General features: G+C 38.0%; 2 protein-coding genes across 2 annotated transcripts; one reads left to right on the forward strand and one right to left on the reverse strand.

Moving 5' to 3' along the window:
* Positions 1 to 4,632: 4,632 nt before the first annotated feature.
* LOC104219594 (protein LOW PHOTOSYNTHETIC EFFICIENCY 1, chloroplastic-like) lies at positions 4,633 to 7,775 on the reverse strand. The gene has a single exon (XM_009770292.2). The coding sequence runs from the start codon at positions 7,411 to 7,413 to the stop codon at positions 5,173 to 5,175; it is 2,241 nt and encodes a 746-aa protein (XP_009768594.1). The 5' UTR covers positions 7,414 to 7,775; the 3' UTR covers positions 4,633 to 5,172.
* A 2,068-nt stretch (positions 7,776 to 9,843) lies between these two features.
* On the forward strand, positions 9,844 to 10,689 carry LOC138886473 (serine/threonine-protein phosphatase 7 long form homolog). The gene has a single exon (XM_070167585.1). It carries the CDS (start codon positions 9,844 to 9,846, stop codon positions 10,687 to 10,689), a length of 846 nt encoding a protein of 281 aa, XP_070023686.1.
* Positions 10,690 to 17,770: the final 7,081 nt, after the last annotated feature.

Consider the following 17,770-nt stretch of genomic DNA (forward strand, 5'->3'; position numbering starts at 1 on the left):
TCTATCCCTTTTTCATTTTATCATGTTCTTCCTTTACCACTCCATAATTACTAGAACTACTTAATTCTGACTTAGTGCCACATTACTCCATATTCTCCCCTTTAGGGGTGTACTAAGAGCTGAAGCCACGAGGATCTACCTATAGATGTTTTACCTCTTCATCTTTGTCGTCGTTTCTCAACATCAATGATCCTTACTCGCCTTGCGGCAATCCTTCTGTACCAAGGATGACAAATTTCCTTACTCGCGAGGGTGACACTTAATTTAACTGGTACATATAGTCCCTTAAGCTTAACTTTGCTAACATTGCTTGATTTAGAGAAGCGTTTTCCTGAATCACCATACTCTGAATTTCTCATGAATCTTCTTCTGTTGTCCGTCCTATTATTACCGGAGTGCGATCTGAAATTCTCATTATGCTAAATTTTATCAAATCACTCAGTCCCTAATTCATATTTAGTTTATCTTGTTTACCAGTCCATATTAATTTCTATTACTCTGGGGTCTAACTTTTCATCTTGGTAATCGCACTAGAGTTGCGAACTTATTTCTTGAAATGAGGATATGACTTTATGGCATATATTCTTTTATTGTCTCAAGGCCTATCATCTTTTGTCTTTTCCTTCACTTGACTGTAAACTCTGTAATACTGTCATCATTTTTTGACCTACCGTTATCATCCGTGTATCACATCTTACTCATAATGCTTCATTAATTCTCTTCTTATCTCCCGCTAATTATCTATGTCTACTGCTTTACTCTGAAAACTCGGACAAAATATTCTTTTGCTTTTGGCTCCCCTTGCTCCATACCTTGGCTCTTTCAATTGCCTAACATTGTTTCTTTACTGGGTAAGGTTCCTTATCAAGAGGCTTACACCTTTCAGTATACCTATGATTTGCTAAAGACCTCACATTTACTTATCGTAAGCAATATACAAAATTGAGTTCCTCTAAATCAACAATTCCACAGCTATATCTCTTATCGATCGTCTTTCTGAATGTAGGCATCGTCTTATTACGAATAGAAATTCGGGACTTGACTTCTTATAAGTAAGCTCTACCACACGATCTAGAGTAAGAAGAAAGAGTGACAGATCTAAATGTCTTTTAGCCTCCTACTTATAAGTGTGGTGAACGACACACCCATAAACAAGACTCTACTAGACACGCTTATAGACTCCCTAGGACAGAACTGCTCTGATACCACTTTTGTCACGACCCAAACCGATGGGCCGCGACAAGCACCCGGTACCTTACTCAACCGAGTACCAACGTAACATATTCTTATTACATTATAATATACACGTGACATACGGGCCTAATAGGCCAACATGATTATTTATAAACTCAAAACATAGACCGACAAGGCCGTACAATCTTTAACATACATGACATATGTCACAAGCCTCTAAGAGTACATAAATGTCATAAAGGTTGGGACAGAGTCCCGCCATACCAAACAATGCACGTCTAAATCATACTAACCAAACAAGCAACTACGAAGCAAATGGAGCGCACCAACATCTTCCGCTGAGCTGATAGCCTACTTGAAGGGCTCTCGGCCTATCTATTGGGACCTGCGGGCATGAAACGTAGCGTCCCCAGGTAAAAAGAACGTCAGTACGAAAAATGTACCGAGTATGTAAGGCACATAAATAAGTACATAACAGACATGGAAGAAATATAGAGTAATTGACTCAACTTGTAAGTCTGGATAACTCTATAAATCATAAATTACTTTTAGCGTCATGCATATGTGTATGAATATCATGTTGTGCATTGGTACATGTTTCATAACACCGTCAGCCTCTGAGGGTATCCCATCATATCAGCCATTGTGGGCAAAATCATCAACGTATACCAGCTGATCAGGTGGTGGTGCGTATATAACGCCATTTGGTCACAGTTCAATGTACATGAATGCAACGCATGAAACATACGTTAATAAAATCTTTTGAAATGTCATAAGACCATTTTGCCTTTGAATAATATCATAAAGTAAACTCATTTCAACTTTTGTATTTTTCTGAGACCCATGAACAGATGATAAAATATTATGACACATGAAAATTCAAGAACATAGATATCTCTGATACTTGTATGAATAGAGTCATTTATGAAATTTGTGCATTCGCACGTTTCGTTCGTATTGTATGGTTCATGCCAAAAGAAAGAAGGGATAGCCTAAACATACCTGTTCCTAAAATTATTTGAACGGAATGAAGCTTTTGAATCCTTGAACGAAATAGTGGTTCGAATTTTATTTTTTTTGGATTGTTTGGACGAATCTGTTCAACGTTCTTGGTTTAATACCAAGAATAGATTGTTAGTTAAATCCTTTTTTATAAGGAAATGAGATCAAGTCTCATGGATAATTGACAGAAAAGGCCAACGTTCTGTTGCAAAGCTAAGCCTTTAAAATGAAATGAAATGGGAATTTGAAATTTAGAAAGCAACATTCTGTTGCAAGCCTTCAAAATGAAAATGAATTAGAAAGACTTTGATATCCAAAGTCTTAGAAAGAATGAATGGAATTTGTATCCATTTGACACCTAGTCAGACTCTTAGTCATTTCTTGTCATTCCTTGATAATGTGGCTAGTTGCCACATAGGGTGGGGTGTGATATTAATTTTTTATTCACTTATTAGTTAATAAGTTAATTGGGTAATGTTTTATTACCCGGTAATTAATCAATTACCCGCATAATTTAAAAATTACCACAAATTACTTAAAATTCTATTTATTTTTTAAAATACTTTATATATACTTTATATATTATACTGCTGTGGTCATATGGTACCTTGCATTGTACTAGTTCATAATTACGGGTATTATCGCTCGACCCGTATTTTATTCCAAATTGGCCACTTTCAACGAAACTCGTTTTCTTTAATCCGTGTACCCTTTTATCCTTCATAACACTTATAATCCTTATAATCTCCAAATAATCTTTTCTTTGGACTGATGTCAATTACCTTACAACAAATTTAACGCACAATGCTACAGGGTGCAACATCGTCGTAACTTAATACTGCGAATCGTAACATCACCGTAATGTAATACTGCTGGGTGCAACACTGTCGTAACTTAGTATTGCAAAGCGTAACATCACCGTAATGTAATACTGCAAGGCATAACATCATCGTAATATAATACTGCATGACGTAACACCATCGTAATATATTACTGCAGAGGGTAACATCATTGTAATATATTACTGCAGAGCATAACATCATTGTAATATAATACTACGGGGCGTAATATCGACGTAATATTGCGAGGCGTAACAACGTGGAAAGTAGAAAAGAAAACTAAGGGTATAAGGCCTTTTGGAAAAAACTGTGCGGGTTTAGTCCAAAGCGGTCAATATCACATCATGTTAAAAGTATCTTTTGGCCGTTTTAGCTCAACAACAACATAGACGTCAAGTCAAAAATCAATTATCAAAAGCAAGGGCGACCCTTTCATAAAGCAAATAAAGCAAGTTTGATTTCTTTCTTTAACAAGTATAGATAATAAGGATTTGCAACTGCTATGATTTCTGTCACGAATATTGCACTTGAAATGAATATCGAACTCGAATTTCGTAAGACTATAGGAAGTAACAATTTAATGAGAATGTTGATAATAAAATCTCAAAATCTTTCGAAGAGTCCTGTATAGTTGATTACGTTATACATAGTAGACAAGACTATTTTTTTTATTTCAAAATAGATTTGAACAATTCGAAGAAGATGAAAATATTTTTAGTTTACTATTTAGCGGTAAAAATTAAGATCACTAGGTGATGGAAATTTGAAAAAATATTGTGTTAATTTTGAATGCTCCTTAAAGCATAATAATCAATTTGATAGTGATGATTTAGATTTATTTTTAGAATTAAAAATATTAAGAAAATTAATACAATTAGAAGATAACAGTTTAATTGATACACTCGGTCAAATAAAAAAATTGACTCTTTTTTCAATGCCTATATTAATTATGGAATAATGTTAATAACTCTTGTTACCGTCACTTCAGCGGAAAGAAATTTTCAAAATTAAAATTGATAAAATCTTACCTAAGATCAATAATATCTCAAGAAAGCTTAAATGGATTAGCTATATTGTCAATTAAAAAAGACTTATTAGGAGTTATTGATTATAAGAAAACTATTAATAACTTTGTATCTAAGAAACGCAAGAAAAATAGACTTCAAATAAATAAATATTTTTTTTAAAAAAAAAAAAAGTTAATGCCCCTTGTAAAATTTGGCTTTAGGCTATAGAGCTCATCGGGCCGCCCCTGATCAAAAGGTTAAAATAAAATAAACTAACATATGCGTTCGTTTATATAACATAAATCCATTTGATTAACATTTTCATGTCCAGCGTAGATGATCTCTTTATATTCTATTCTTGGAGTATATTGGATATTTGAATAATATGATTCACTTTATCTGCAATACCTACGCAAACACATTTGCCAACTAAAGCTACGCAAAGAATCGATTCTACTAAGCATTTTCAACTTTAGTACTTGTACTAGAAGAATAAAATATGCTTCCTCATAGTATACCTGCTAGTTGTGGCATAATTCCTTTAATTCCAGCTGCAATTCTATATTGTATCTGGATGGAAACAACTCAAAAACACTGTAAAGTTTTCAACTTTCATTACAACTTTTTCAGTACAATGGAACAATATTAGTGGATCAAGAATGACACTTTCCTGGCTTCCACCTCCTTCTTTAGATAACAGTTGGGCCAACAACAACAACTACCAAGTAAAATCCCACTAGTGGGGTTTGGGGGGTAGTGTGTACGTAGACCTTACCCCTACCCGAGGGACAGAAAGGCTGTTTCCGAAAGACCCTCGGCTCAAGAAGACAAAAAGAGGCTGTTGGGCCCTTTCTCAAAAGGGAGGTATTGTATTATAATGGATTTTATATGGGAAGTGCCAGATAAAAGCTGAATGCCTGAATCCAGGAAATTCTACGAGGTGAAAAGGTAAATGAAAAAGGCCTGACTTTGCATCTAAAGTCAATCAGAGTTATCTTACTATGTAGCTTTGCACAAGATGAAGCATATAGTACTCTTTGTGGAAAGCAGCAAACATATAAACAATGAGTTGTATACCTTTGTTTTTAGGAGCAGATCCTACACATATTAGCAATATAATGTTGGGCTTATCATTTTCCTTTTGTCTGAGCAGTAAAAATTTCTTCCCTGTCAAAGTGTCTGCTTCTTCTAGGAACATCAGCTATATTACAGAATTCTGACAAGTTTTTCCTGATTTGAACTCTCTTCTTTTTTTCTGGTGGACGCGGGCCGAGAATGCTTAGATCAATACTCGCACCATATGCTTGTGTAGACGATATGACTGCATCATAAGCCTTTGAAGAAAGACATAGGCCTTCATTTAGAGCCTTCATATACAACTCATATGCCAGCCTCGGCTTGCCATCATTCGTGAGTGCCTCAATTAGCATCTCATAGCTAACTTCGTTAGGGGTTATGTTTTGAGTTTGCATACGATGGAACCACTCGTACGCAACACTTCCCATACCATTTCGAGCACATCCGCTGATGATAGCATTGAACGTGACAACTGTAGGCTCAACTCCAGTGAAAACCATCTCCTTGATGATTGAATCAACTATGTTAAATTTCCCTTGGGCAGTGTAAATTGATGCCATAATAGTATAGGCATACAAATTCGGCTCAACTCCCATTTTGATCATATGTTTCCAAACCTGAAGGGCCTCATCGTAGAGCTTGCCTTTCTCTAGAGCACTGAGCAATGCTCCATAGGAGATAACTGTTGGTTTTTCACCTTTTTCTACCATTCTCCTAAAAATCTGTACTGCAGCGGATGTTTCTGAAGCCTTGGAACAGGCGACAAGCACTGCGTTCCATTCCCTACTGCTTGGTTTAAGCCCCTTCTCTTCCATCTTATTCAGCAACCTAACACCCCATCTCCAAATACCTCTTTTTTTGGCCGCGTTCAATAGTATGTTAAAATGAGAAACTATCAGTTCATATGACATGTTGTTTGGTTTTGGCCCCTTGTCCAACAAATCCTCATAAATTTCGAGAGCTGCCCACCATTTCTTCGCCTTACCCATCAACCAAATGATGTGGTTGCAGACGGATAAGCTAATCTCTGTATCCCTCTCTCTTATCCTATTATACAGTTCTTTTGCTACAACATAATGTTCTTCACGGGTACACGCCCACACGAGGCGTTCATATTCTGCACAACTAGGTTGGAGCCTAGCCTTATCCATATCTGCTAGTAGTTTCGGAACATTGGTGCTTGAGTTTTCGCCCTTTACCAGCCATTGCCGCATCACCTGGTAGCAAATTCTAATTGTGAAATTCTCAAGCTTGGGAAATTCGTACCCCCAGTTTTCTTCCTCAATATTTCCTATTTCACCGTTTTGATATTTCTCTCTTGTCTCGACAAAAAAAGCTATAGCGCCAAGCCCATCTTCAAGTCTCCGATAAGCAAACAAGGCAGTGGAATAAGTTGCAGGACTAGGAAAGAGTCCCTTCTTTGACATCTCTTTGAAAAGATTGAGAGCTTCAAGTTCCCGACCTTGTTCTATGTAAATTCTCATTAGAGTATTATAAGTCACAACATTAGGATCCACTCCTTCCGATACCATATCATCCAACACTTTATCAACAAATTCATACTTCCCCGCCTCCTTTATGGCGCCTAATAGACTGTTATAAATGAACACATTTAAGGTAATGGAACCGATGTTATCCTTGCTCCTCCTCCTCAACCACTTGACGAGTGCCATTGCAGAGTGTAACTTCTTATCCTTGCCAAAACCTCTAATCATAGATGAGTAAACTTGAAGGGGCAACTCTAACTTATCTTTGAGAACTTCATCTACCTCATCAGCAGTTTTGACAAAGTGCAAGCTCTGTGCTAGAGCTCGAACGTCCACCTTCTCGCCTTTTACTCTCCCTACCTCTTCCTCCTCACTTTTAACATCACAATCACCATCATCATAATTATGAGTCAAGACCCTCTTTTCCTCCAATTGAACACAACTGAAACCCTCAACCCCACCTTCCCCTCTAGTGAAAGATTGTGAACTTTGTTTTATTACATCACAATCAATAGCTTGCTCTTCAGAGGCCTGCGTCAATGCAAAAGATGGGCCAAAAGAATCCTTCTTTCCGCGGCGAAAAGGAAAGAATCCTTCTTGTTTTTTGAACTTAGTCTTATTCTTTGGATAAATAACACTTCTTGATACATGATCAAAGCTTGAATTATGTGATAAAGAGTATGCAAGAATCCAACTTTCAGTTCTTAGTCTTGTAAAAACTGAACTAGAAGATGAAGCCAACTCTAATTCCATATGAGGTAACATACTAGAATTACTCCTTGAAGACCAGACATTCAGATAAGGCATTTTGTTTAGAAAAATCAACCAACAAAACCCCAAAATTCAGAATTTAACCAAACATTGATGATCAAGTAAACCCCTAAAAAATTCTTGATTTTTCAAAGATAAAACAGAGGAAAGGAAAGGAAACTGAAGCAGTAGCTCATTTATCAGTCTCAAGAATTCAGAAGAGCATACCTTGAAGAGTAAAGAGTTGAAAGGAAATAACTTTGCAGAGATTGAGCTGAGAGGAATTCTGAAGTGGGGCTAACTGATTATGGAATTTGGATTTCAACCATTCATATTATTACTGCTTTCTCGTGGCCATTCATTTTGCTGTGAACTGAAAGTTAGTGAGGTGTACCATTAATTCTGAGCCTGGGAAAATTATGCTGACAAAGAAACAAGAATGTCATAAGGAGCTTAAACTCATTTCACAGGCCCATTGGCCTGTAAGTAATTAGTTGGGCTTGTACCTGGTTGGAATAGTATTTTGGGCTCAAATGATCCACACCCACAAGTTTGGTTCATTGAATTGTGAGGAATATTGGGCCACCAACCATTTATGGAGTCGGAAACTTTTTTGATGGTTTTTTGGACAAAAAACACGTTTCTAATGTTTAAAAAAAAATGTTATGTTTCTAAATAAAACGCAGTATTATATTGCGTTTTACTTTAACAGAAATTTGGCCGTTAAAGTAAAACGCAGTATTGTACTGCGTTTTATTTAAAAAAAAAAAAATTTACTAATTCGCAGTACTATACTGCGTTTTACTTAAAATCTGGGCCCATCTTTGTATTATTAATAAAATAAACCCCTTCTTCTTCCTTGGACCACAGAACCAACGACCCCTTCTTCTTTGGATTCTACTGGTCCCCCCCCCCCGCGTAAAAGTAAAAAAAAAAATTTGGGCCCCACCGGTCACCTAAAGAGCAAGGAGTGTAGGTCCCACGCACAAGACAACCTTTGGATTCCTTCTTTCGGGTGCAAAACTTCGATTTCAATCAAATTCAAAAAACTTAAATCGAAGTATTTCGATTTTGTTTATGTCGAAGCTCATATAGTACATGCATATTTGTATTGTTTAATGTGTTTCCATGTTAATTTGTGTTATGTTTGTGTTTAAATTTGTATCTTATTTATACCCGGATTGATTTATTAGCTTTGATACAAAAAATTATTAAAATTTGATAAATTATTTGTATTGTTAAAAAATTAATATTATTTATTTTGTTTGTTGTTCATATTTATATTTTATGTTAGTTGTTTTTATATGTAATAGTAGCCTTTTAGCGTAGTAAAATGTAGAGCCTTTCAGTGTAGTAAAATATAGAGTCTTTTAGCGTAGTAAAATATAGAGCCTTTTAGCGTAGTAAAATATAGAGCCTTTTAGCGTAGTAAAATGTAGAACCTTTTAGCGTAGAGTCTATGTAGTTTAAGTATGTAGTAACTACAAACTCTAATATATATTGTAAAATTAACTCCAATATCGAGTCTGGAACCCATACATAATTATTTAGTCCAATATTAAACATAATTAATTATTTAATTCCTTAAACTAACAAAATTCTAAAAAAGTTGAAATTGACGTGCATAATAATTAAGGATAACTTGGTGCTATCGGGCCTCAAATATCGAGCCTGGAACCCATACATAATTATTCAGTCCAATTCAATAATTTTTAATTTGATTCCTTAAACTAGCAAAATTCTAAAAAAGTTGAAATTGACGCGCATAATAATTAAGGATAACTTGGTGCTACCAGGCCTCAAATATCGAGCCTGGAACTCATACATAATTATTCAGTCCAATTCAATTATTTTTAATTTAATTCCTTAAACTAGCAAAATTCTAAAAATGTTGAAGTTGTCACGCATAATAATTAAGGATAACTCGGTGCTACCGGGCCTAAAAAATCAAGTCTGGAACCCATACATAATTATTCAGTCCAATATTAAATACAATTAATTATTGAATTTATTAAGCTAACAAAATTCTAAAAATATTGAAATTGACACGCATAACAATTAAGGATAACTTGGTGCTACCGGGCCTCAAATATCTAGCCTGGAACTTATACATAATTATTCAGTCCAATTCAATAATTTTTAATTTAAATCCTTAAACTAGCAAAATTCTAAAAATGTTGAAATTGACACGCATAATAATTAAGGATAACTCGGTGCTACCGGGCCTCAAAAATCAAGCTTGGAACCCATACATAATTGTTCAGTCCAATATTAAATATAATTAATTATTAATTTATTAAGCTAACAAAATTCTAAAAATGTTGAAATTGACACGCATAATAATTAAGGATAACTTGGTGTTACCGGGCCTCAAATATCGAGCCTGGAACCCATACATAATTATTCAGTCCAATATTAAACATAATTAATTATTTAATTCCTTAACTAACACACACAATTAATTTTGTTTAAATTATAGTATACGACATGGACTTTCCTCCGCCTGCGCATCCTGGACCTGCCGAGGATCAGCTACTAGTGTTGCAGGGCGACCATAGGTCCTCCTTTGTATGGGAGGGACAACTATCGATGCAGGCTCTCCGCCCCAGGAGACCTGACGATTTGTGGGAGTTCATCGTGGATCATCTTTTCCATGCCCGCGTAGTCGCGCGCCTACAAGCTACGGGCTTCTATACGATTTTTGAGCTTGGATGGATGCAGCTTGATTGGTCTCTCATCACAGCCTTGGTAGAGCGGTGGCGACCGGAGACGCACACTTTTCGCTTGCCCACTGGAGAGGCCACCATCACGCTGGAAGATGTTCAGGTTTTATACGGGCTACGCGTAGATGGATGGGCCGTGGCATTGCCCCAGTACATTAGATCCATGATGCGTGCACATTTTTTGGATATGATGGGGTATTTTACTGGTTATAGACCTCAGGGTGACGTTGGGAGCACACGCGTTGCTTTGTCAGCCATCAGTGATCATATGGTTGTTTTGTACCCACACATTACGGATGAGACAGAGGATCTCCATATTGAGAGGTACACGCGGTTGGCGCTGCTCCTGTTTTTCGGCTGTGTCTTGTTCCCGAACACTTCGGGGAGTCTCGTGAGTATGCGCTTTCTCCATCATCTTCAGCGGCTTGATGTTTTACCCCAGTATAGCTGGGCCTGGCAGCGAATTATGCCGTTGCAGCCACCTCTACCACCACTTGCGCCCGGTGAGGCTTATCCGTTTCTCCCTCTAGCTTCTAGGTGGATTCTTCGGTGTGGGAACTACCAAGGGACCGATGCTCATCATAATCTCCCCTTATCAGGGATGTGCTAGATATGCTGGTGGACGGACAAGTAAATATGTACCTACACTTACTTGTTTTAAATTGAGTTGTGTTGCACATACTCACTTTTATGTTATTATTTGGTAGTTCATCTGGATGCCAGACAGCGACGAGTTGCTAGCTCAGCTTCCCATTTATTGCTTAGTCGATCGACTGCTTTGGAGCACCTCTGTCCCAATGATCTTCTTCGATATGGTTGAGTATCTTGCCACAAAGCGTGTGCTTCGCCAGTTTCATCGTCCCCAGCCTATACCAGGGGAGCCTGGATGGGTGGCTACACACTATCAGCGGGATGACCGTGCCAGGCTGGACGATATATATATGGGATGACTAGAGCAGCAAGTCCGAATTTGGGAGGAGCAGCGAGCTGACCATATTCCGCCAGCACCTACATTTACCCAGTAGACCACTATCCATCTGTATGCGTCATGGTACCGCCGTCACACCCCGACTGATTATCGGGAAGCCCATTCATGTACTTGGCAAGCGCTACAGACCATACGCCGGGAGGCACGAGGAACTGGTATGCTTTTTGGCTTTTTAATATCGTATAATTGTGATATATTGTTATTTAATTAATATTTTAAATGTTTCACAGGCTATTGGGCATCATCACCTCTTCTAGTTGGGACAGGAGATGCAGCAGCATACCGACATCCCTGCAGTGGTTGACTATGGCCGGCGGGTGGCACAGTTGGCTCGTTGGACCCTGTTTCAGGCGAGAGATGCCGTGAGGTTGGACCACGAGGCTCAGTATGCGGCGCCAGAGGACTACCATTGGGGTAGGGGTATCCCACTAGGTAGGGGTAGGGCACGAGGGCGGGGTGCCACACGAGGTAGGGGTGCCCCACGGGATCGCGGGGGTCGCGGGGGATGGTGAGGATGTGGTCCCCAGCAAGGGGACGTTGAGGCACCTGTCGACCCACCTATTGAGGGACATGATGAGGATTTTGGAGTTGAGGTGCTTGGAGATGATCAGCCGGGTTATATACCTCGGGTAGATGAACCTTCCAGCAGCATGCCTTCGTACAGCCTTCAGCTATCTCTGCCAGCATCGCAGGTCACCCCGTCAGGAGCATTGTCGATCACGGGTACATTCGACGGGGATGTAGACCAGTACTTTGCATGCCCATCTACCGCAACTGAGGATCGGCCCACCCGGGATGTGGATAGAGGGCGCAGGTTGAGTTATGACTCATCCCCGGCGGTTGATGCGGATCTACCACAAGGGTAGGTACGTTTGTATTACTTTAAAATTTCAATTTGCTTTCTTTTCCTTAATAAGCTGACACTAATTAATTTTTAACTTTCTTATGTATGTTTTGTCCCAGCCCATCTTTGAGGCCACTACATGCTTTGATGAGGACACCACGGATGCATATACTCAGGCGGCCGACGAGACCACGGTGAGAAAATATTTTTTGCCTCAACACGTACAATACAAATATACTTTTTCATATGCTAAGATTACTACTTGTTTTGTAGGTTGCTGACGGCCCGGCGACATATTCTTCCGATCCTGCCAGTTGTGGTGTCGATGCTGCTGCACATCCTCACATAAAGAAGCGGCTTGATGACGATGATCTAGATAGTGTACCCAGGCGGCAGGGGATGCGACTTAGGCCGACAACAGCACTGAAGCACACACGCTGCGGGACTCACTGATTTACTTATATTTTTAGTTTGTGTAAATAGTGCATTATGTAAATAATGGTAACAATTATCTTTTAACAACATTTTTATTTTAATTGCGTTTCAACATCAATTTTACTTAAATATTACACAAGAAACACAAACATTGCAAACGTAACACAAAAACAAACAGTAGAACTAAAACCATGACTGCACAAAGGATAACTAAAACCATAAAACGTAGTACTATACCCCGCATTATATTAAATTTTTCTGCAATAAAGCAGCTTTTTTCACAGGGTTTTCATCTTTTTCAGAACGACAAGACAATTCCATAAAACGCAGTACTATACCACGCGTTATATTAAATTTTTCTGCAATAAAACAACTTTTTTCACAGGGTTTTCACCTTTTTCAGAACGACAAGACAACTCCATAAAACGCAGTACTATATCACGCTTTATATATTAAATTTTTCTGCAATAAAGCAGTTTTTTCACAGGGTTTACATCCTTTTAAGAACGACAAGACAAATCCATAAACGCAGTACTATACCACGCTTTATATATTAAATTTTTCTGCAATAAAGCAGCTTTTTTCACAGGGTTTTCATCTTTTTCAGAATGACAAGACAACTCCATAAAACGCAGTACTATACCATGCTTTATATATTAAATCCCGCCTATAAATAACGGCCTCATTGTAGGTATTTTGTGTGCTCAAAAATTAGTAAAAGCAAATATTTCATTAAAAGTAAGGTTTTTTTACTAAAAGCAAATATTTCATTAAATGGCTCAACCTCTTCGTCCCCCAAAGTGCAACTGTGGAAAAGAATGCTCGATGCAAAATTGCTGGGACGGTGGTGAAGTTGGACACCGCTACTGGTGTTGTATGAACCAGTTATACAAGGTTCCCTGCGAACCTATTTGTGATTTTGAGGAATGGGTTGATGAACCATGTTATCAGGAATGCTACAGAGAACAACTGCAATTTTTTCATAATATGTGTTTATGCCAACGGGAAACACAAAGAGAAAGCGATAGAATTATTGTAGAAATGAGGGCGAAACTGAAGGAGGTGGGAGAAGAAAAATGGAAAGCACAATGGAATTGTGAAGCACAAAAGAAACGTAAAAAAAAAATATAAATGGGAACTTGCGGAGGTGAAGGCGAAACTGAAAGAGGTAGAAGAAGAAAAAGAACAAATAGAAGAACGATTTAAGTGGTTGGAGCGGAGAATAAATGGCAACCGGTACTAAACATTGGCATGTATGTATTTAGTGTATTTTTCATATATTTTTATTATGTTGGCCTGTTATGTTTGTGTTTGTGCTATAGTAATGTTTTATTTTAATTGAAGTGGCATGTATGACATGTATTGAAGTGGCATGTATTGGCATGTATGAAATGTATGTGTACTAAGTTTATTTAATATATATTGCAACATACACAAGTACAAACACGTATTACAAAAAATAATACCAAAACAAAAGACTAAGGGTATCCTTGATAGTTGGGTACATTCGACGAACTTGCACCAGGAGCCGGATTACCACCGCCACGCACACCACCTGAAAGACATTTACGACGGTCGTGTCCTATTTGCGAGCATATGCCACATTTACGCGCATAAACTGTGTCACCAACATCCATTTGGTTCCATATACGCGTTCTCTTTTGTACTTGTAGCTTGCGCAAATAGTCCTTGTTACATACCATCTTAAAAGGTTCCGGCGGCCAATAGTGCTCAGCACCTAATGGCTGCAACTTCCCACTATACGTGTCTACGTATGCAGCAACACTGTATTGTCTATCAATATAGTTTGTTGCCCCATATCCAACTTGTTGAAAGCACTTCAACGCATGTGCGCACGACATGTGGTATATGGTCCATTTCCCATATGAACATAACCTTCTATTTTCATTCACCGTCTGTAGATTATTCCCACGGTGTCTGCGAATAGCGGTCTTAACTTCAAAAATACCCCGTTCATGATCGTACTGAAGAAATGAATGCCATTGTGCTCGCCTCCTGGACCTTTCAAATCTTCTCATGGGTATTGGCATAAATTGAACACCCCTGTCCATCAATGCTGATATAGCTGCATGCCTTTCAACAAACCTCTCTGCACTCTATTTGAATGTCATGCGGACCATGGCAGTGACAGGCAGACCACGGACAGACTTCAACAAGCCATTGAATGACTCCGACACGTTTGTAGTGAGGGCTCCCCATCGTCTGCCGTCATCAGCATGTAATGTCCACATGTGAAGCTCATGCCCCATCAACCAAGTATAGGCTCGTGGTTCTAACTGCCGGATCGCTTTCATGCGCCTCGTGAATTTGCACTGCTGGTGCTCAGTTGCAGCCATCCACATTAAGTCATGCAAGGCCTTGTCAGGATATTTCTTCTGGAAATTGGCCTTCAGGTGACGCACACAGTAACGGTGGTATGCATATGGCTCCTTCCATTCAGGCAAGTGACGTACAGAACTTAAAATACCACCATGCCAATCAGATATTAGACAAATACCTGAACGCTGTTTGATAACGTGCTGCTTCAAGTGGTTCAAAAAAAGCGTCCACGTCTCTTCGCTTTTGTTGGCTATGGCAAAAGCTAGTGGAAATATTTGCCCGTTGGCATCTACTACGACTGCAATCAAAAGCTTAATATCATACTTTCCATAGACATGAGTAATGTCTATGGAAATAATAGGACGACAATGCACAAAACCATCAATTGCTGGTTTTAATGACCAGAACACATAGTTGAAAATATATTCGGGTCTGTCCGGACTCCACTCACACCTCCATTCAACAACAGTCCCGGGGTTAAAGTGTTGCAGTGCGGCCATATACCTGGGCAGATTTGAAAAAGACTTATCCCAGTCGCCATAAATAAGTTCAAAGACACGTTTGTGACCGAGATATGCCTTTCTTTTGGTTATAGTACAACCATACTCCTGGTGGACGACTGTAATACACTCTTTAATCTTGAACCTAATGGACACTTTCAAATATGGAATCAAGACAATAGAAATCAAGTCCACATCCAAGTTGAAGTGATTCTCATTGATTGTGTCCATTTCACATCTGTGCTCGCTAATAAATTTACCCACTTTCCACAAGCCTGATTTCTTCTTGGTGGCACGCAATATCCAGTGACAACCCATAAAGTCTCTACGGCATATAGCCTTATATTTCTCCGTGATTGACTCACTTACCATCATCTCACGACACTCTCTTATACTGTAGATTTTTACAACCCTAATTAGGCGAGCTTTATCGGGGAAATACATGTCTTTTATCAGAACAGCTGGTCTAGACTCATCCCACATCGCTGACCGAAATTCATCATCATCCCTTGTGAGGGCATCCATGTTCGGCATGCTTGGCAAATTATCAAAGTAGGGAATATTCCGCTCATGAAATGGCACGTGGGACTCGTACACTCTTGGTCTAGCGGGAGGTGGAGGAACATGCTCCCTCGTCAGCTCAAGTTCAACATTCACTTCCTCATCATCATCACCCTCATCATGGAAGGGTGTGTCATCCCCAGACTCATCCGCATTGTTGTCATAATCATTATAATCTTCCTGACTCTGCGCATCTGCAAGTAGATACGTCATCTATGGGCAACTGTGTGAGGTCAGGAGCTTCAAGAAGATCATTTTCACTGCACAAAAAAGAACAAAATGATAAGTTACCAAACTAGATAAATACTTTAGATATAGCTATATCACTTTACTTACAAGTCGTACTGTCTTGACGTTTCATGATGGATATTTTCTTGTTGGTGATGACTCCCGGATGGACCACCGTGGTCCAATACTCCAGAACTATGCATATTCCAACTAGGGGCGGGGTCATAACTTGTAAAATTCATATCCGGACGGTACCCCCTATGAAAAATATGAGTGTTAATACAAATCCAATTAAAACATAAAATAAACATCGCTAAAGCGTAGTAAAATTGAAGTTTACCAGTCGTCTTGTTGATTATATAAAGTCAAAAAATTATTTTGTGGTTGCTCATTTGCCGGTGGTGACAAATTTAAATCAAGGCAAGCTCTTTCATCAGCAATCTGTCCGGCAAAAACTGCTCCAGAATAACCACCCGATGACTGGGGGTTATCCCTACTATGCACGCCCTCATTATTGGGAACGTCTTCAACCTTGACGTACATTTCCAATAATTTTATTACAATAAATTCCCTGTATTCATCAGAAATATGCAAAAAATCTCTAAGAGTTTCATCATCCTCGATGTTAAACTCAGAATAATAAGCAAACTCATGCGGAGTCACTGAATACGGAAATCTACCGGTTACTTTAAGGTTAACCGAACGCCTCCTATCACTCATTTTTGTACGTAACAACGATACCAATTTATTGTACTCCATAGTAAGCGAAAATTTAACATGACATTGTGGAGGTGAGCTATACCTCACAAAGTTATTCTCCAGCACAACCTCACCCCCCCTCCAATATAGTAAAACCCTTATTTTTGGCACTTCAGACATTGTAAAAAAATGATTTATAAGAAGAAGAGAGAAGTATGAACGTAAGTTTGAAGTACAGAATTCAATGGATTTTCATAAAATTGAAACGCCTTTAAATAAGGTAAGTCCGAGAATTTTTCTATGTAAAACGCAGTACAATACTACGTTTTATGTATTTAAATTATTGTTATGTCAGTTAATTGATGGGGCCAAAAATTAGAGTAAAACGCCGTATAATAGTACGTTTCAGGTAAAACGCATTATTATACTACGTTTTACAAAAAAATAAATGTGTTGTACTGATTTTAAGTAAAACGCAGTATAGTACTGCGAATTAGTAAAAAAATTTTTTTTAAATAAAACGTAGTACAATACTGCGTTTTACTTAGAAACGTAACTTTTTTTTAAACATTAGAAACATGTTTTTTGTCCAAAAAATCATCAAAAAAGTTTCGGACTCACCATTTATGGCATAGAAATGACATCAGGTAGCTATTTTTAAGTATGTTGTTTAAAATATATTCACATTTTACAATTTATTTAAAGATTAGCCAATTTCGCTCAAACTTCAACACGGTATCCTGTGAGCACGTGATTTTTGTCCTATGTCAAATACTCCTAAAAATTAAAGAAATAGATTTTTTCTCAATTGTTTGCAATTTTATAGTATTTTGTAGGATTTTTTGTTAATTGTTTGCATTTCTGTGCATGTTTACTTTTATTAAAATCATGAAAAAATACCATGCATTGAATTGAGATTTTGTTTTCATATTTTTAGGATTAATTAGTTAATTAATTGTTTTATTAAGATAAAAATCACAAAAATTGGTTCACTTTTACATTTTTAGCTTTCAATTTTAGATTAGTAATTTTCTCTTTTAATCTAGGAGAAACAATTTTTTTATAATTATTTTAATTAGATAATTAGCTTAATTTT

Source organism: Nicotiana sylvestris, chromosome 2, assembly GCF_000393655.2.
Source record: "Nicotiana sylvestris chromosome 2, ASM39365v2, whole genome shotgun sequence".
NCBI classification, from domain to species: Eukaryota; Viridiplantae; Streptophyta; class Magnoliopsida; order Solanales; family Solanaceae; genus Nicotiana; species Nicotiana sylvestris.

Bases quoted from the DNA above. Each gene is read 5' to 3' on its own strand.
- LOC104219594 (XM_009770292.2), bottom strand. From the start codon at position 7,413: ATGCCTTATCTGAATGTCTGGTCTTCAAGGAGTAATTCTAGTATGTTA.
- LOC138886473 (XM_070167585.1), top strand. From the start codon at position 9,844: ATGGACTTTCCTCCGCCTGCGCATCCTGGACCTGCCGAGGATCAGCTA.